Here is a 20107-nt window from a genome sequence, read left to right as displayed (position 1 = left end):
AAAAGCAGAAAATTAACATATTTTGTATAAATATGTACATTAGGGATCTGGATAGATGTCCTTCGAAAAGGAGAAAGAGAATTTTACAAATTTTGGGTTAAGTTCCAGACTAGATTATTAAGAGTTGTTTTGTAAATACTCAGAAAAAGTAGTGAGCACTGGGAACCAGTATTTGTTCACTAAGGTTGAACAAGTCATGTTAGCCTGACCAAATTTTCTCGATGGGCAGGGCTACTGGGCTGTAGATCAGGGAAATATGGTAGATATATGTCTAGATTTCAGCAAGGCATTGACAAAACTTCTTTGGTCTACTTTGGGATAAGATGGCTCGGTGATAATACATTTAAGTGGATTTGTCTGGAATTGGTTGAATGAACAGTCCCAGAGGAAAGTGATTAATGAGCTAGGAGCAATGTGGAGGGAAGTTTCTAGTGCATGTGTGTCCTAGCTTTGTCCTTGGGCCTCTCCTGTTCAGTCTGCCTCCCTTCTCTGTCAAATTATATTTATTTTCTCCTAGATTTAAAAGTATTACCTTTAGATTTATAGAAAATTGGAAAATACAGAAAAATACAAACTTAAAAAATTTGAAATCTTCTATAAAACTACATCCAGAGATAACCCTCTTGTATGTGTGTGTTTGTGTGTGTATCTCTCTCCAAACTTTTATGTATTTATATTTTATATATCATTATATATTTCAAGAATGGAATTATTGGATTTAATAAGTTTTATATTCTTTCCATTAACTTACGTCATGACTATTTTCCTAGGTCATTATATTTCTTTGAAAAAATGATGTTTAATAGTTAAATAATGCTCCATTGTGGGTGTGCCGTAATTTGTGCAACCATTTCCCTGTTGGTAGACATTTAGGTTGTTTCCAATGTTTTGATCTTATACAAAGCACTCTGCTGGATCTCCTTCTACAAGATTTTTCTGAATCTATGATTATTTGTTCTGAATAAATTCCTTTCCATAGAATTATTGGATCAAAGGGCTTTTGATACATTTTGCCAAAATAGCCTCCATTTCTACTGACAGTATGTCTACTTCAAGATCCTCACTAACATGGAGTATTATTTTTTTAAGATAATCTCCACAAATTTGATAGAAAAAAAGTGTTATTCTTTATATTTCTTTCGTTAATAATAGGATTGAACATTTGTGTGCATGTGTTTATTAGTCATTTTAATTTTGTGGATTGCCTGTTCATACCCTTTCCCCATTTCCCTATTGGGTTATGTTTATCAGTTCTTATTGATATATAAAAGCTTCAATATAGTTAGAATATTCTTTGTCATATATATTGCAAAGATGTTTCCCAGTTTGTAGTTTGCTTTTTTATCTTGATGTACAGATGTTTTATGTTTTTATATAGTCAAATCTATCAGTGTTTTCTTTTGTGTATTTTGCCTGTACCCAGAGGTTTAGAAGGGCCTTCCCTATCCTTAGAGCAAATAAATACCCACTTGTGTTTTATTCTAGTTATTTAATATTTTTGTTTTTGTATTTAAAACCTTATCGTGTCTGGAGTTGATTTATGATGTAAGGTAGGATACTAACACAATTTCTGTTCCAAATGTTAATCAGCTACCTCAGTACTATTTATTAAATAATCCATCATTTCCCTGCTGTTTGGAAGTACTGCCTTTATTATAAATAAGATACTTTATACACACACACACATGATTTGGATTTTGGGTTTCTTATTCTGTTCTATAATATTTTACCCTAGGATTATTAGTTATTGAAAAATGACCGCAGATGTTTTGACAACTGTTAATATAGATGAGAGGAGTCTTTCTCTAGGTCCCATTTTCTGGGTTTCTTCCACAGAAACTTGACCTAAAGGAGATTCAGTTGATACCCCAATAAAGATTTTCAGAGAGTTTGTGATCCTGTAGGGGTGACTACTGTGAAGAACATTTGACTCTAGACTCTCCATTGACCTGGTAAAACATAGAAATTGGTTACGTTAACTCAAGTTGGCAAGCTTCATCATAAAATGTGTGTTTCAGTCACTATATTGTAGTGTCTCTGTTAAGTGGAAAGGATCCTTTTGAACAAGCTACCCACCACCTTGAGAGCACGGGAAAGGTATAATTCTGCTTCATTCTCATGTTTTTTGGATGGAATTTTTTTTTTTAATTCAAGAGCCAGAGATCCGATGGATGAGGTATTTTGTCTTGGATGGAGTTTATATATACTTTGGCTTATGGGTTAATCTTTCATTTGAATATGCTACATGAAATTCCTCTGAGATAGAGAAAAATCCCTATCTGAGCCTTTTTCCCTGATCTGCCGGGTGATCCAGAATAGGTGAGAAGGACCAAGGGCAAGGTCCTGTGAATACTTTTTCTTAGCTTGGTGTGAGATAAAGGCATTTTTCATTCTACTCATTTCAGACCAGGTGGCTGAATGTAATGCAACCTTTATATAGTACAGCACTTTTTACTCAATAGCTCTTCCTTTATCCTCTCTAAGCTCTTTGGGGGACAAAAATATCCAGTCAATAGGGATAAACTAGAATTTTTTTATGGCGTGCTGATATGACATGTTTTGTTTTCTGTTTTATTCCCAGTATCCTTTAGGGTGCTATCCAGAACCCTGGCTATGCATGTATATGGATGGCTGAGGAAGCACATTGTGACAGTATAGGGAGCAGAACAATGACACCCAGGTTTCCGTTCTGGGTTAGTCTTTGTTCCAAACCACTGTGCTGAAAGTAGAGCTGAAATGATTTTTCCTCAAGTAATATTTGCCCACATTGAGGCTTGTTTGCCACTTTTCTACCCTCTCACAAAGGCTTAAGAAAATTTTTTTTGTTATTTATACTCATTGATTTGATAATTTTTTCGATGCAAAGAGTTTAGGATTATTTGCAGATTTGAAGATTTCCCTCTTCTAGATTATATTAAAAATTAAATTAGACTAGCCTTACGTTTGATTCCTTATAGACCTCATTGGTTTGGTCATAAAATCATAATTATGCCATAGTTAGAAGGGACCTTAGAAATTGTCTAGTTTTAGAGGTGTCAGATTCTTTAAATAATGCACCCATAATTAGAAATTAACCCAAGTAATAGGCTTCATAGTTATTTTTATAGAGACAAGTTTGCAATTCTTAGAAATGTGATATTTGGCAATTCATATTCTTACTCCATACTTACTAACAAGTGTCTTCTTGAAGGACTTATTTTACTTTCAGCTCCATCCAATTCTTTTGAAAACATGAGCCGCAGTGTTGGGACAGAGGTTTGTAATTCTGACACATCCTGAGGGTTTATACTCCAAAGGCAACTATAAAAACCTAAATCACAATTCATACTCATCAAAATCTGTGACTCTCTTCTGAGGTTGTTACTTCACTTCCACCAGAGTTCTGTTATTTTTCACAATTGGGGATTCCTTTCAGCCTCAGGGCAGCTAAGCAATGGCAAATAAGGGCTGTATGAGTTTGAGATTTGAATGCCTGCACTTCCATAAAACTGAATGAGCTTTCTGGGCAGCTGGTGATTTATTTTGAGTTTATAGGCAACCAAAACACGAGCTATTATTCAGTCATGTCTTCCCTATTCAGTATTTGTGTGGGGACTCAAGGTCAAAAAGATACAGTTCTCTATTTTACTTTATTTTTATTTGCATCTTCTCATTGTTTCTACCTGTCACAATCTATGTGTCTGAAGTCTGTCATCTACTTGTCTCCCCAGCGTCATTGTCATTTCTAAATTTGATAGGCATGGCTTTTATTCTCTATAAAAGGGCTTTTCCCTTTTATATCTTCATTCAAATCATTGGTAGTCCATACTGCATGCAGAGTAAGTGCCCTTTGTTGCTACCATTTGTTTCCTGTCTCTATATTTTCCTGCCTATAATCAAATAGGACCAAAGGAACTTAATACGGGTTGAGAAACTGAGCACCTTTCAGCTTTTCCAAATTAATAATAAATGTCATTTTTTATTCTTAGAAGACAATTTTTCTGTCATTAGGAAGGTAGATGGATGTGAAAACAAGTCTTAGAGGGGAGATAGATTTAGAGGCCTGGGTGTGTGTCCAGTTCACAATAGTGAATATTGTAGTTTCAGGCCCCTTTGATGCTTTATTGGGCTGCTAACTTATATTTTGGAACCTCTGACTTGTCAGTGTTTTGCAGAAGTGGTTTGTGGTTTTATTGGTCAGTTTTTTAGCATGTCTGGGCAGGTAGAAGGAGAAAGTTTATATTCTTTTCTCTTACAGTTGTTCCTGAGAAGCCAGAATTTGAAAAGTACAGAGTCCAGGTTTGGCCTGTCAGATCTCTATATCCAGTTAGCATATTCAATAAATGTCTGTTGACTCAACAGGGGCGGCAGACCGCTGCACTAAACTTTGAGAAGGAAACAAAACCACATCAAGGAGCTTATAGTTTAGTAAAGGAAATGACATCACCACAAATTCAGAGCACTAGATTTTAAAAGGTAGTAGAGGATCTGGAAACTATGTTAGGTAAAAAATGATTGAGGAAGTAACACTATTTAGCCTGGAGAGGAGATAACATTTTAAGGACATGATGGCCATTCTCCATTATAGCTGATATTACCCCACCTTTTCCTTGTTTCCCAGGGCAAAGCTCAGATCCTTTGCCTTTGGTCCTTTCTTGCCCTACATCCAATCAGATGTCAAATTTTCTCTTTTCTAGCTCCAACATATTTCTTGATTCTTGTCCCTTCTTTCTATCCTCATTGACTTCATACTATGTCAGGCCTTTGATATTATTGTCTATACCAGTAGAATAGCTTCCTGGTCTCAGTTATCTCTCCCTCTGTCCTCCAGTCTATATTACACTCCCAGAGTAATTTTCTCCCAAACCTAGTTCTAATTGTATCACTTTCCTATTTAAACACTTAATAGCAGTTCCCATTGCCTGGAAGGAAAAGTCCTATCTCAATCTCTTAGAATCTGGCCCCCAACCTGCCACCACTTCCCCTTACCCTGTTTGCACTCTGCCTTCTACTCCATGTTATTCTGTAGTTTTGGAACCTCCTCTATACTTTTCCAGCTCAGCTCATCGACCTTCTTTAAACTGTTCCTTCACACTGTTATGAAGAAGAGAACTCATCATGTTTAATGGGACCAGCTGGCAGAAGAGGTGGCCCTCAACCCAAGAATTTTCTCTTGAATACTGTTGTCTAATAATTAAGAATTAGAGAACTTCTCAGCATTGGACATGTTTGAGCAGAGGCTGGAGGGCTAGCTAGTTTGGATGCTGTAAGAGCAGGGGCTACCAGGGGCTGGGGAGATAAACAAAAAGAGAAAGCATGATCTTTTTCTGTCAAGAAACTTAAATCTAGATGTAAGACGCCACACTTACTCTGACCATAATAGCCAACGTCACACACACACTGGAGCATGTCATTCCTTTTCTCAGAATCTTTCAGTGGCTTCTTTCTGTTACTCTTAGGATAAAAGCAAATATCCTTACCATAGTCTATTAGGCCTTGTATGATCTGACCCCTTCCTACCTCTTAGTCTGATCTCCTGCCATTATCCCCTGACTTTCCTGTGTTCCCTACATTTTTATGCCCCTTACATAATGCTGTTCCTTCTGTCTGGAATGCTTTCTTCACCACCACCCCGCTTCCCCTGGAATGAGCTTCAATGTTACTTCCTAAGGGAAACCTTTGTTGTACCCCCCCTCACAGTAATTTAGGTCATTCTGTTAGTCTCTCTCTTAGCATTTCTTCATAGCAGTTATCATCATTGTAATTGAAATTGTAATTAAATAGTTGTTTGTTTTTTGATTATAATTTCTAGGGACCATTTTTTTTTTTTTTTTTGAAACAGAGTCTCACTCTTTTGCCCGGGCTAGAGTGCCGTGGCGTCAGCCTAGCTCACAGCAACCTCAAATTCCTGGGCTCAAGCGATCCTACTGCCTCAGCCTCCCGAATAGCTGGGACTACAGGCATGTGCCACCATGCCCGGCTAATTTTTTCTACATATTTTTAGTTGTCTGATTAATTTCTTTCTATTTTTAGTAGAGACGGGGTCTCGCTCTTGCTCAGGCTGGTTTCGAACTCCTGAGCTCAAACAATCCGCCCGCCTCGGCCTCCCAGAGTGCTAGGATTACAGGCGTGAGCCACTGCCCCCGGCCTCTAGGGACCATTTTGATTACCATTATATTCCCAGCAGCTAGCACAATGCCTGACACAGTAGACATTCAGTAAATATTTGAATAAATAAGTGAATGAACAAAACTTCTGGGATGAGGAAAGGAATGTGGTGAAAGGGTATAAAGGATGTTCAGTGTCAGACCGGTGAGAAAATTCCACAAGCAGGGAATAACAGATAGAACTGAACAAGTTGTGTTCAAGGGTTCCAGGCAGGCTAGCTCAAAAGAGGACCTGTGCAATTGAGAGATGGGATGGATAGGCTGGGTGTGATGGGAGGATGGTTGTAGCAGTCCTTGAAAGTTTAGTTGAAATAGTAAAGTAAAATTCTTTAGTTGCTGTTGAGTTATTATAGATACTTGGATGGGGGGCTACAAATGGAAGTTTTAGGAAGGCTTTTCAAATAATCTAAGCTGGATTAGAGTTTGGAAAGCCTGGGGAAAGAAGACCAGTTAGGGCAATATAACAGTGGCCCAAAGAAGAGATGACATCAAGGCAAGGTAGTGAGACAGAGATAAAATAGTCAAGAGAAGATTAAGAGGCAAAATCAACAGCAAGGCAATGACAATGAAAGTTAGAGGTGGATTGAGGAAGCAATTAGGAGGAAACATAAGCAAAACTTGAGGAAATACGTGGGTTATGTGCAGGGGAAAAGAGGGGTTGTCATTAACAGTAAGGGGAGTTTTGGCATGAAGGAAGAAAAGCTTGGTTTTCAAGTGGTGGCAGGGAGGCGAAGTGGTCGAGTAGATACTTCTAGAGGTAGATACAGGATTACATAGGTGGAGGCTGAAACCCTGAGTTAAGAAACAGTGCCAGGGAAAGAGGGAGAATAAGATCCGTGGGGCTGAGGCCTACCCTGGAGAACCAGCAACTCCACCCACTAGGAGACCAACCCTTCCCATTATTATGCACAGAGAACATTTTAGCTCCTCTTTGTCTTTGTCCCTTCCAGAATAAAATCTTGACTTTACTTTTGCATAACCAAAAAGCTCATTAAAGTGTTTTTCTTCAAACAATGGATTAATCTGTCCTCAAAGGTAAATTCTGCCTCCACTTCTTCAGAAACAGAAAAGGTGCTGGAAGCTTTAGAACAGTTTATCCTCATTTACAGCAACAAAGGTTTCAGAATGTTCGGGTTCAATTTGGTAGTAGCAATCAAAATTTTTAATGTGCATGTAATTTGATCCTATAGTTTCACTTCTAGTAATCTATGCTATAGAAATGCTCATACAAATATACAACACAGCATTGATTGTAATATTAAGAATTATAAACAACTTAAATGTGCATCAATTGGAATACAACCAAATAAATTATGGTCTATCCATTATATGAAATACTACGCAGCTATTAAAAAGAAGGTCAGTCTCTACGTACTGACATGGATGGATTTTCATGACATATCAGAGAATGAAAAAAGTATGCGTGTGAGTTTTGAGTGCATGTAGATAAACAATGTATGTGTCCACTCATAAGTGACTGAGGCAAAAATCTCAGTCAATGGAAGTTTATTAAGCCAAAGTTGAGGACGCGCCTGGGAAACACACGAACTGCAGACAGTGCTGTGGCTGTTTTTCCGAAGGGGAAGTAGGAACCTTCAGCATTTTAAAGGCGTGCAGAGAGAAGGAAAAAAGGCAGGAGGATGGGGGCTCATGAGGCAAAGTGGTTACGTTCTTGTGAGGCCAGGAAATCTACATTTTACATTAAATAATGGGAATGACAGAAGGGGAAAAGGGAATGGCAGAATCAGCAGTTATGTAGATGTCCCTAGGTAGGTGGAAGAATGTCTGATTCTATGTGTCTCCAGTTTTGTTACCAGTAAAGAAAACTTGTAATTCATTATTAGTGCAGAGTCAAACAGGCTTTAGTTTTAGGTGCTAGACATAGTTACAATTTGCATGTCCTTGCTTATGGGAAGTCAGCAAGGAAATTTTCTTAATGAATGATCTCTGTGGCCAGTTCTTCACAGGTGCCTGAGGCCTTTACCTTCTGTTTTGCATAAGGAGTTGTGGGGGGGTGCCCCTGAGACTTTGATTTTCTTTTTATATATGTGTGGAAGTAAGTCTGGAAGGATACATACTAAAAATGCCAACAGAGGTTACTTCTGGGTAATGGGATGGAGAAATGATACAGAAATGTTTAAAGAAAAAAGTTAAAGATTTTTTAAAAATCACGTTACTTTTATAATTTTAAAAAAGTAAACTCATCAGCTTTCTCTCCAGGCACATAGGACTGTGGCTTCTTCAGCACTTTCCTTTCCCATGTGATTTGCAGTTGTATTGATGAATTTTATTTATTTATTTATTTTTGCACACTTAAAACTTTGATTCAGGACAAATTTTATTTTTGAGAGCTTTCCAACCTTTTGTCCTATGTTCCTTTTGAGACACACTGCAGAATCTTTGCCTTATCTTTCTCTGAACTACAAAACAAAACTCAATTCCGCAAGTCAAGACCAGCAGTTTCAAACTTTCTCAGGCATCAGAATCATCTTCATGCTCATTAAAATGCAGATTCCTGGGCCCTGGCTCTGTAGGTTCTGATCCTGTGTGTCTGGAGTGAGGTCCAAAATCCAGATCTTTTAGAGGCACTGCAGGTGGTCAGTGAGAAGCCCTGTTTCAGTACTGACTTCCAATTGTGCCCCCTCCCACTTGTTTCTCTTTCTGTGATAGCAGCTGGCAAAAGGGAGCAAAGGATGATTCACTGTGGATATCTTTGTGGGTCACTAATGGTTGGGTTCATCTGGAAAAAAAATGAATAATGCATTGTTTAGTAGACTTGAGATTTTAGTAATGTGTGGCTTCTTTGAAGTGGGCCCTTTGGGTTAGAGGCTGGTCAGGTGGGCTTCCTAGACAGTGACTTTGGCCCACGAGATGCCCTTCCAGCGAAGGCTACGATGGCTGTTAGTTATGAATGGAAAGGAAGGAGGGACCTTAGCAAGTTGTGAAGTCTTAGAATTGAGATAGATGCTTTTTTTTTAGACAGGGTCTTGCTCTTTTACCCAGGCTGGAGTGCAGTGGCACGATCATAGCTCACGGCAACCTCGAACTTCTGGGCTCGAGCAAACTGATCCTCCTGCCTCAGCCTCCTGATTAGCTGGGACTACAGGTGTGTGTCACCATGCCCGGCTAATTTTCCTTACTTTTGGTAGAGAAGGTGTCTCACTATGTTGCCCAGGCTGGTCTGGAACTCCTGGTCTTGAGTGATCCTCCCACTTCAGCCTTCCAAAGTGCTGGGATTACATGTGTGAGCGCCCCTGGCCCACAGATGCTTTTTAAGTGAAGTTTTTATCCTGGGAAAATGATACCCCTAACATTAAGATGAAGTACTATGTATCTTTAGTCTAAACTGTTTTTTGTTAGAATGATTTTTTTCCTTTGTTGTATACAAAGTCTGTTAACCAGCTGCCCTTTGTGAGTTATTAACATCTCAAAAGGGTGTTTAAAAAACATAAACCCCAGTTGCTCCCAATAGTTAACCTCAGAAACAAAAGTAAATGGGAATGCTTCTTAAGTACCTTTCCAAGCCATCAGTGAAGCTGGCAGCCATCAGTTAAATAAACCATTAGGTTTATTAGTTTGAGAACAGAAGCATCAACAACTTGGACAGCTTTCTAATTTGCTCCTCATTTGCCCAACAATCATTTATTCAAAGGCTACTCTGTGCAGTGGACATTAGATAACTCTACAAATAGAAGCCAGAGACTGATGAGTAGCAAGAACTCTATGGGGATCATCTGAATGGAAAAAAAATGAAGAAAACACAATTTAATAAACTTGAAATCTTAGTAGCACATTTAAAAACAAAAGTGGATTCCTTTAAACAATAGCTTTGCTCTCTTTCTGTAGTCTATTTTAAGTGGGCCCTGTGGCCCAGAATTATCAGCCTTGGATTAGGAGCTTTGAGGAAATGGTGGTTTGGTGGTTGTTTTTTAAAGCATTTTTTAAGAGACGTAGTTACTAAGCAACTGCCATGACCTGCTGCTAAGTTGGAGTTCAGTGGGCAAGTCAATTCCAAAGAAGGGAATACATAAACAAGTTTTGAGAGGAGAAAAACGGCTTAAAGATAGATTGGGTATTTTTTTTTTTTTTGTTCTGGGTTCGATACATAGTTCTATCTTTTACTTATCTTCCCCAAGAAGGGACTGCCTGATCAAAAAATCTCTTTGTCTCACGTGGTTCTCTCCTTAGTTGGTGAGCTCAGAGGGCCAGAAAGGAACCAAGGAGAACCGATCCCCTCCCAGTGTAGAGGGCCGAGCCCTGGGGTGGGGCCAGTGTCCAAGCTGTCTCTAAAGGTCGATTGGCCTTCCTGCTGCTGTGCTCTCCAGCAGTCCAAGCTTCTATGACAAATTGGTCACCACCCTCTACCTTTAGATTGGGGTACCTCATTGATATTGATGTGTTGCTGTGTAACCCTAAAAACAGGGACGTTGTCCACCTGTTGTCTCTTTTTTGCCCCCAACATTTAATGAATGAGTCAGTGACTTAACTGCTTCCTCCAGGATTTCAGGGATGAGAGTAGGTAATGAGGACAAAGCACCATAACACCAGTGCGTGATGAATGAAAGAGCAAATGAATTTAACCAGTTGGCTTCATTGATATCTCAGTGAACAAAAAGAAACTCTGTTGAGAAGAGGCTATTTGCGTGACTTAGAATGCCATTCCCTCCTCTTTAGGCTTTTCAGCATTTCCCTTTATACTCAGCTGAAGGTCAGGTTGCTTTGCTGCGGGAAGGGGGTGTCAGGTGTTGGAACAGGTGTTTTGTTTTTTCCCATGGAGTCATACCGACTAGGTGGGGATGCTTCTTGCCAGCCGTCTATGGTGCATGAAAACGCTTTTGTGGAATTTTTTTCTCCTGGAAATGTGTTTGGTTTTTAAAGCAGTTCCCCAACATTCAACCCCTAGTATAAATTTTGACTTCCTTTAAAGTCAGCTTGTCACAGTGAAGTATGCCTGTTTTCTACCATTTCCATAGCCTGTGCCTTAGATATACCCCATTTTTGCAGCAATTATAGACCTGGAACATGTGTAATTGTGTGTGTGTGGTAAGTGTGAATATCGTATTTTAAATGTACTAGGAGAACGTCACAGCAAAGCAGCCCTATAAAAAGCCTTTTATAATAATTGCATGGCTAGAGTTAATTTTCCTATCTCAGGCTTTCTTACTGGGCATAAACCTGTAGTTACCTTTCTAGGGTGATGGGGCTATTTGAGGCTGTTGCGATGTTTCTCAGTGGGCTACAAGGCTGGGCATGAACTTATGACCTCACTGACTAGATGATTTTGGAGGTGAGAGGTGTCAGCAGACTTCTAGGTTTGGGAGAATTTATGTTTTAGTGTTCGATTGTTACTGAAGCCAAAGAGGCTGTCTGTTGAAAGGGAAATAACTCAGAAGAGCTTGAATTCTCCTCATATGGTTGTGAGGTTTGTTTTTACCTCTGTATTGGGTTCCAACATCTCCATCCCCGCCCCAAATTGTCTTCCTTGCTTAACAATGATATAGCGGCCTCAGGTCCTTTCCAGCCCCTCCAGGCTGAGTCTCAGGGCCATCTGTTCTATCTGTAATACGCTTTTTGGGAAAGTCTCCTTTCCCATCTGCTCTCCTTGGGTGGCGTTAGTGTCGGCTCTTAAAGATTTCTAAAGGTTGCACTGGAATCTCTTTCCAGTTGTTATTTTTTCAAGGATCAGTGAGATTTTGAGGCAGATAAGAGCTGTTTTCATTTCACATGCCCAAATGCTATTCCCTTTTCAGGTGCATTCTTTCCTTCTATTAGTCTGGGAGTGGAGGGAAGTCTGTCTTTCTGTGCTTGGAGGAGGGACTTTGCTTATCAAAGCAAAGACTGACCGGGCTGGCTCTGGCTGATTTGAAGCTAAGTGTCCTCATGGCTTTTTGGCCACTGGCATGCAGGGTCAGGGGAGCTCCTTGGGTTCATTCTTTTCTTGCCTTTTCCCTTGTCTCCCCAACAGAGTACAGTCGCTTTGAATCGAAGATACATGACTTACGAGAACAAATGATGAACAGCAGCATGAGCTCTGGGTCTGGGTCCCTCCGAACCAGTGAGAAGAGGTCCTTGTATGTCAGGTAAGTTGCCCTTCTGAGTACCAGGCCTTGTGCTGGAGGAGGGGAGCTCTGTGCCAACCCAACCCTTCTTGTTTAACTAGTGGGGTAGGGAGTGTGTACTCCCAGTACTAAAATAACACTTCTCACTGTATGCTCAGGTTGTGTACTTTATGGTCAGTATCTCCTCCCTTTTGTGAGCTGGCTTCTTCCTTTTCGCTCATGAATGACTCAGTATGGGTCAGTACGGGAAAATTTCAGTTTGCTCTAATTGTAAAAGACTGTCGGGTGATTGTTGCTAGTCAGCATTCAAATAGCAGTCAAATGTTCAAAGTACTTTGCTTGCAATCTGTACTTTGAGGGGAAAACTTGGCACCCCCTATCCCCTTGCACATATGCGTAATAGATATCAGGATTTGGATCTGAGCATATCAATTATCACAGTGTTCTGATACAGGGTCTCTTTGAAGAGACCAAAGAACTGACAGGTTGCTGCATTCTGGATGTTTTATTGTGTTTCCATCGCCCCCCGCACAACCCCCTGCTGCACTGGTCTGCTGTATCTATGAATCATGGGACGGGATGATGTATGTTCCCTAGGAAGAGGGAGTGGAAGGAACAGATATATAGCATTGATTGTATTGCTGCTAAAAGCTATTCTGAGATATTTCCAAGGTTGAGCTTCTGACCCTTGAGGCGTAGTATAATACTTTGTCAGGTCAAAGTACAAACCTCCTGAGGAGCTGGACTGCCAAATGAACACTATAGTTTCCTTCTTCCTGCCTTATTTCTTGGCAAAACTCCAACAATTTGGTGCAAGTACATTGTATCTCTTCAAGGTTAAAACCCTTAGAGAAAGGGGTGGTGGAATTACTCTCCTGGGCGGGAAGTAGCTATGGCATGTGTTTAATGCTTAGGTGTGGGGTTGTATCAACTTCTTGGGTTGAACTTGTTCTGGTGGCCTCTGGTACCTGTTAGGGGTGGGGAGGCTACATTTGCTAGTTGCTTGGCAATGTGACAATTGCTGTGTCCTTGGAGTGTGAGATGACAATAGCTAACCCTACTACAGGGAGGTAGGGAGTGGATCCCCGCCTCTGATACTGAAGCCCACTAGAACTCCACTCCTTTTGTGTTGAGAGCCTTTGCTGTGCTCACCTCCTGCTGTGACAGGAGGAGAATGGTAGGAAGGCTGGACTAGTCTCTGGCCATCTTCCTAGTCTCCCAGAAAAAAAAGTTCTGTTGTCTGTCACTAAAGACCTTGCTCCAAGCCGGCAGCCTAGACACTGGGGTGCTGATGAGGAGAATCAGAAATGTGCTGTCACCCCCTGAAAATGGGTTATGCTTATGTGACTTGGTCAGGATTGTTCCGTTCCTGTGTTTCCAGCCCCCGCAGATGTGGCACTCCAGTGTGCGTGGGAAGCTGCTCTTTAGGCAAGACAGTTTCTTCGGAGAGCTTTATTTTTAGATTTCCCCTCTCTGCCTATCCTGTGCTAGAGTTCTCCCTGCCTGGGCAGGGGGAGTAGGGCATTGGTTCCTGATCTGGAACACCCTTCTCTGGCCCAGGCAAGGGATATATTCATACTAACTCTGGGAAGTAGGGTAGAGACCATGACTCTGTTTCTAGCGAATCAGTTTATATAATCTGCCCTTAACCTTGTCTAGATAACATCTGTATCCTCCGAATACAGTAGATATGGTTTAGAAAATAGTAACCATTTGTGATCACTAGATTTAATCTGGGGAAATAGTGTCTTATGGCTGTAGCAGTGAGCTGAAGTCCTCTGCTAAGCTAACCCCTTTAATGGAACCTGGCTTGTTCTTTTTCGTTCCTGTTTTTGGCCTTTAACTCTGCACTTGGTTCCCTTTCTTCAGCATATAAACTTATTTAAGTTTCTTCCATTCTTAAAAAGAAAAAAATCCTCTTGATACAAATGGTCCCTTACACTATTGTCTGTCTTCTTTTGCTTACTGCATTTGCAAAATTATGTGCCAGGAAATGCTAGTTCCTCAACATGTTAATAAGTATTGTGTGGGCCCAGCATGGCAGCTCATGCCTGTAATTCCTGTAATTCTGGCATGATGGATGGAAGGCTGAGGTGGGAGGATCACTTGAGGACAGGTGTTTGAGAACAGCCTGGGCAACATAGCAAGACCCCATCTCTGCAAAATAAATACATAAATAAAAATTTTAAAAAGTATTGTGTGAAAAATCAGTGGTTCAGTAAGTTGGGCAAATGCAGGCTGAAACAGGAAAACAGGGTTCTTGTGATTATTCTCCAGGAGAGACTGTACTAGGCAGTGTTTCCTCAAAAGGTAAGAGCATGGGAGCATCATTTGGAGAAACCTGTCTTAACGGTTAGGAAATGTTAGAGTTGTCTGTATTTGCTGCTGCTACTTCATATCACCTCTCACTAGTCTGAAAGGAAGTGTGCATCTGCTTTTCAGTGTGGTGGTTCTGAGCAGCTCTGGGAAGCTCCAGAGGAGCAGAAGCTTGGCTCTATCGGGGATTAGCAGTGATCTCTTAGTTGTCAAATTTAACGACTGGTTCTCTGACATTGGACTCACCTCTTCACTACATTTGTTTCCACGAATTACCTACTTTCTTCTTTAAAGGCTCTCTTCTTACCTTGCTGACCATTCCTCAATACCTTTCATTAGCTCTGCCCCCTAAATGGCAATGTCATTTATTTTCACAGCTTCAAATCCTATTTTATAAATGACATCCTTGATCTCTTTACTGAACTCCAGACCTGCATATCAACTACTTGCCCACGTATGCATAAATAAAGCTGCCCTTTCAATGCCTCAGACAAGCGGCTTGTACTTTCCTTATCTAAGTTAATTGCCTCACCCTATCATGTGGAAAAGGGATTAGATTTGTTCTGTCACCCAAGGCAGATCTGTTCAACATAAGGAAGGAAGAGCTAATGATTAAAACTGTCAGAAAATGGAATGGACTGCTTCCGGATGTAGTAAATTTGATCTTTTGCCACTCAAGGTGTTACAGAAGAGGCTGGGCAACCATTTGCCTGAGTGTTGCAGAGGGGGTTGAAGCTAAAGCAATAATCTGTACATGATCTGCTCAGAAGCTTTCACTAGTTCCCCAGTGTCTTCAGGATAAAGGGGAACAAACATTTAGGGAACACCTACTGTATGTCAGGACCTTTGTTATTCTCTTTAAATGGCTTTTAAAATCCTTTTAACAATTCTACAAAGTAGACGTATGATTCCCATTTTGCAGACAAGAAAACTGAGGCTCCAGTTAGATAGCTAAGAAATTTGAACCTGGTTGCTCTGACTATAAATTGTGGTTCCTTCAGCATTTCCCCAACTTACTAATAGGGATCAACTGAAATGTTAGTAAAAAATACAGATTCCCTGGCTCCTCTTCTAGCGAGTTGGATTCACCAGGTTTGGGAAAATGGATGTTTTTAACAATTAGTTAGAACACTCAAGAATGACTGCTTGCATGTCACAGTAGACATTTATTTCTGTATCACTGAAATGACTAAACCTTACACTTTGTTTCGCTCCTACTATATGGAAAGCAGTAAAGCATAGGTGTGATTTCTGCCCTCTGGCAGCTTGCCATCTACCCAGAACGGATTGAGCAGCAAGTCTGTTAAAGTGAAGGAACCTTTTTCTGTTTGGGTTTCACCTCTAATTCTTTTTGCTATTGTTTGCCCTTCTGACATGTTTCTCCTCCCTTCCCTTCCCCTGTATATCTATCCCTCTCTGGTATACATGGGTTTGCAAAACTATTTTGAAGAAAATAACACCCTCTTAGAGCTGCACTGAGGCTATAGCAGGTGAAACTCAAGGGAGCTGCAGCTGTGCTAACCATAGGGGAGATGGGATTTGTGGACCAGGGAGCAGGAGCAAGAAAGAAAGATAACAGTATTTGGAAAATGAAACTTGGTTTAAAAGTCACCAGTGACTTAATGGGACAGGCCTTCCCCACCCTTCACTATAGTAGAATCATCTCTTAAATGGATGAGCAGGTTGAGCAGAGCCCCTTGGTCTGCCCAGCCTAGATCTTTTGCTCTGCTGGTGAATTTGCCTTGCCTGCTGGAAAAGTCCACAGAAATATACCTCTCTTGAACCTCATATTCAGGGTTGGGGAGGCTAGGTGTTTAACTCAGGCAATTCTGATATGAAGGCAGTACAAAGACACGGGGTAGGTTAGGGTTCCAGGGATGATCTCGTTCTGTACTTGTATTTTATTTTTATTTATCTATTTATTGAATGAAGAAAGGAAAGACCTTGTCCTCCAAAGATTGCCGAAAGGATCAACAGTACACTTGTAGAAATAGCTTTTGAAAGTCTGTTCAGGCTAGCCTGGCTGCATTCTTTGCAGCCACAGGACGGCATTCAGGCAGTTGGGAGCCCTGGATTCCTGACTGGCCATCTGCCATCCCAGTGTTCTTCCCAATCTAGGAAGGAAATAATGTTGGGGTATCTATAGTCTTGACTCAAGAAACAATGTCAGAAATATTGGCTTGGTCATCAAAGAAGGTTGGAGAATGCTCCTTCCTGTCAATAAGCAGATATTAATTGTGCAACTACTCTTCGCTTTGCCCAGGGTGGTGGTGCTTGGCAGAGCCTAACTGGTCTTGTTCATTAAAGTTCAATAGTGGATTAAGATGCCAACAAGATAATATTGGCAGGCTTCACTATCTGACAGAATTTGGGAGTGGTGATAATATGTATTTTAAAAAGCAATGACAATGTATATAAGTGTTCAGTGCTACCACAGTGTGAGGCAGAGTTTCCTGCATCAGTGACTTCTGGAACTGCCTGTTCCCAAACACTACTGGGCCTGTACTTGTAATCCCTCAGCTCATCTTGTCATCTGCAGGTGCTGTGAGCCCTGAACAGTCACTCATTGTGGGTTGATTGGTCCTTGAATGCCTCTCTAACTTCATAATTGCCCTCTAAGGCCTGAAACTTTGAGATAGACTAAGGGGAAAAGTGCCCTTACCTACTCTCCACGCACCCTTCTTCAAGGGGAGCCGGGGGGCTGACTTGCTGCTAGCTGCACTCATTCCTCTTGTGATAACCCACCCTGAACCTGCCTGAGTGCTTGGGTTCAGGCTTTTAGGCTGCTTTTTAGAGGCTGCTGGAAATTTTAACTTTGTCACTAAGGTCAAGGGCTTATGAGTGACCGCTGCATTATAGCTTTCTGTGCATGTTTTATACGAACTGGGCAAGGGATGGACTGCTTAGTCTTCAAATAATATGTACCCTTTATCCAGTACTTTCTGGCCAAAGGAAGAAAGTGATGTCTTAGACTCCAGTTACTATGGAAGGGAAATACAGTGGAAGAACACTCTGAGGGCTAGCAACTGGGAAGTAACTGGGAGGATATTCTGTGGACCCCCGCCCCCTGTAGCTTGATCTCATCTACCATTCACAAACATTCAGAATCCCACACAGAGCATAAGACATGGTTTCGGTCTTTAAAGAGCTTCCACTTTGGTGATATAATATGAAACATCAAAACTTGCAAGAGGCCAGGTGTGGTGGCTCACGCCTGTAATCCTAGCATTCTGGGAGGCTGAGGCGGGAGGATTGCATTAGCCCAGGAGTTTGAGACCAGCCTGAGCAAGACTGAGACCCTGTCGCTACAAAAAAATAGAAAACTTAGCTGGATGTGGTGGCATGCGCCTATAGTCCCAGCTACTTGGGAGGCTGAGGCAGGAGGATCGCTTGAGCCCAGGAGTGTGAAGTTGCAGTGAGCTATGATGATCCCACCACACTCTAACCTCAGTGACAGAGAGAGACCTTGTATCAGAAAAAAAAAAAAAAAACCCTTGCAAGAATTAAATAACAATAAATAGAAAATATAAAGAAAGGTTGCTGCCAAGACATGATAAGGATTTGGAAGAAGGAAATTTGGAGTGGGCAGGATCACAAAGCAGGGAAAGACTTGGACTGGGCCTTAGAGAAGTTGCTGAGGGGGTGAGAGGGCTGACAGAGCATCTCTGCTAGATAGATGGCTTGAGCACAATACTAAGTGAGTTCAGAGTTAACCCCTTGCCTTTGAGGCTATAGTGCTCTTATTTGCTTTGCATCGAGAAACCTGCTTGACCAGTTTCCTTGGTGGTTGCCATTTTCTTTGCATTCTAGTACACTAGGACACCATTGTGGCTGTGCCAGGTGCTTATGATTTCCCTGGATCACAATTTGGGATCTGAATTACAAAGACCTTTGCCTGATAACCTGTTCACTTTGAGCTGATTATATTCTTGCTCTCCCATCCAGCAGAGAGGGCCCAGCTGAAAGGAAGATTCAACAAAGTTCCCCTGAGCATGTGCGTTATCCCTGTGGGTGGGTGCATGTATTTCTTAGGGGATATTTTAAAGGTCACCTCTTAAGCAACATATCTTCGAAGACCTTTGGAAACACTTTCTCCTTAGGGAGACAGGGAGCTGCTTTGAAAGCTAGAGTGCTGATGATTAGCTTAGGAACTCAAACCTACAGACCCCTGGGAAGTTGCATCAGCTCCTTATGATGGTGAGATGGCTCCAGAAATCTTCTTTGTTGTCTACTGTTACTTTATTTTTACATGTCACATTTTTCCTATGCCACACTCTTTATCCTTCTCTTAAATAATTTAATATTTTTCTGGCCTGGCCTCAATATTTGAAAAGTTACAGGAATACCCAGGGTCTGGCTCTCCCTGGCTTCATAGAGGAGCATGGACTTAACCAAGGAGGAGCATATTCGGGGGCAAATCATCTTTTGTGTATATTAAGCACTGTGGCTTTAGGCTGGGGATGGTAATATTTCCATGAGCTTTGTTCTCTCATGACAGTGTTTCCTTCTGATGTGACCAAGTCCTTAACTCAGAGGCCTCCATGAAATTCCTTTTATCTAGACCCAGAAAGAATAAGGGGTTTTCTGAGGCTGCGTTTTTTTTTTTTCCCCCCTGAGACACAGTCTTGCTCTGTTGCCTGGGCTAAAGTGCAGTGGCGTCAGCCTAGCTCACTGCAGCCTCAAACTCCTGGGCTCAAGCGATCCTCCTGCCTCAGTTTCCTAAGAAGCTGGGACTATAGGCACACGCCACCAGGCCCGGCTAATTTTTCTATTTTCTGTAGAAACAGGGTCTTGTTCTTGCTCAGGCTGGTCTCAAGCTCCTGACCTCAAGCAAGCCTCCTGCCTCAGACTCCCAGAATGCTGGGATTACAGGCGTGAGCCACCATGCCTGGCCTGGTTTCTGAGGCTTCTATTCTCCCAACGCACCGTCTTGTCAGATAAGCTGACACACACACACACACACACACACACACACAGGTGACAGATGGTTAATTATGGCCTTTCTTTTTTTTTTTTTTGAGACAGAGTCTCACTCTTTTGCCCAGGCTAGAGTGAGTGCCATGGCGTCAGCCTAGCTCACGGCAACCTCAAACTCCTGGGCTCAAGCAATCCTCCTGCCTCAGCCTCCCGAGTAGCTGGGACTACAGGCATGCGCCGCCATGCCCGGCTAATTTTTTCTGTATATTTTTAGCTGTCTGATTAATTTCTTTCTATTTTTAGTAGAGACGGGGTCTCGCTCTTGCTCAGGCTGGTCTTGAACTCCTGAGCTCAAACAATCCGCCCGCCTCGGCCTCCCAGAGAGCTAGGATCACAGGCGTGAGCCACCACGCCCGGCCCAATTATGGCCTTTCTTTAGGTGTCTGGAGACGAATAGGTTTTGCTTTCTTTTTTTCTGCTCCCTCTCTTTTCGAATTGGGTTGAAATGGTTGCTGTGTCATCTGGGCCTTGCATGTATGGGATTTCGGTTCTGGGACAGTGGTTCAGTCTGATTTAAAAGGGGCAGCAGTATCTGCCTTGACTATCTCTAGTGCCTGTCCTAAGGATAGGAAGGGGAGGGAGAGGATATGTCAGTGTTGTGGAGAAAGA

At 41.6% G+C, this 20107-nt stretch overlaps 1 protein-coding gene across 6 annotated transcripts in view; it reads left to right on the top strand.

Annotated features, from left to right (window-relative positions):
• DLG3 (discs, large homolog 3 (Drosophila)) overlaps window positions 1–20107 on the top strand; it is a 52506-nt gene that overhangs the window by 17488 nt on the left and 14911 nt on the right. For all 6 annotated transcript variants that reach the window (XM_012643820.1, XM_012643813.1, XM_012643806.1 and 3 more), the window contains one exon: window positions 12112–12226. In XM_012643820.1, coding sequence (XP_012499274.1) covers window positions 12112–12226 — 115 coding nt within the window. The remainder of the gene's footprint in view (window positions 1–12111; window positions 12227–20107) is intronic.

The sequence above is a fragment of the Propithecus coquereli genome, unplaced genomic scaffold (assembly GCF_000956105.1).
Source record: "Propithecus coquereli isolate 6110/MARCELLA unplaced genomic scaffold, Pcoq_1.0 Scaffold101, whole genome shotgun sequence".
NCBI lineage: Eukaryota > Metazoa > Chordata > Mammalia > Primates > Indriidae > Propithecus > Propithecus coquereli.
This window is presented reverse-complemented; position numbering and strand designations above follow the sequence as displayed.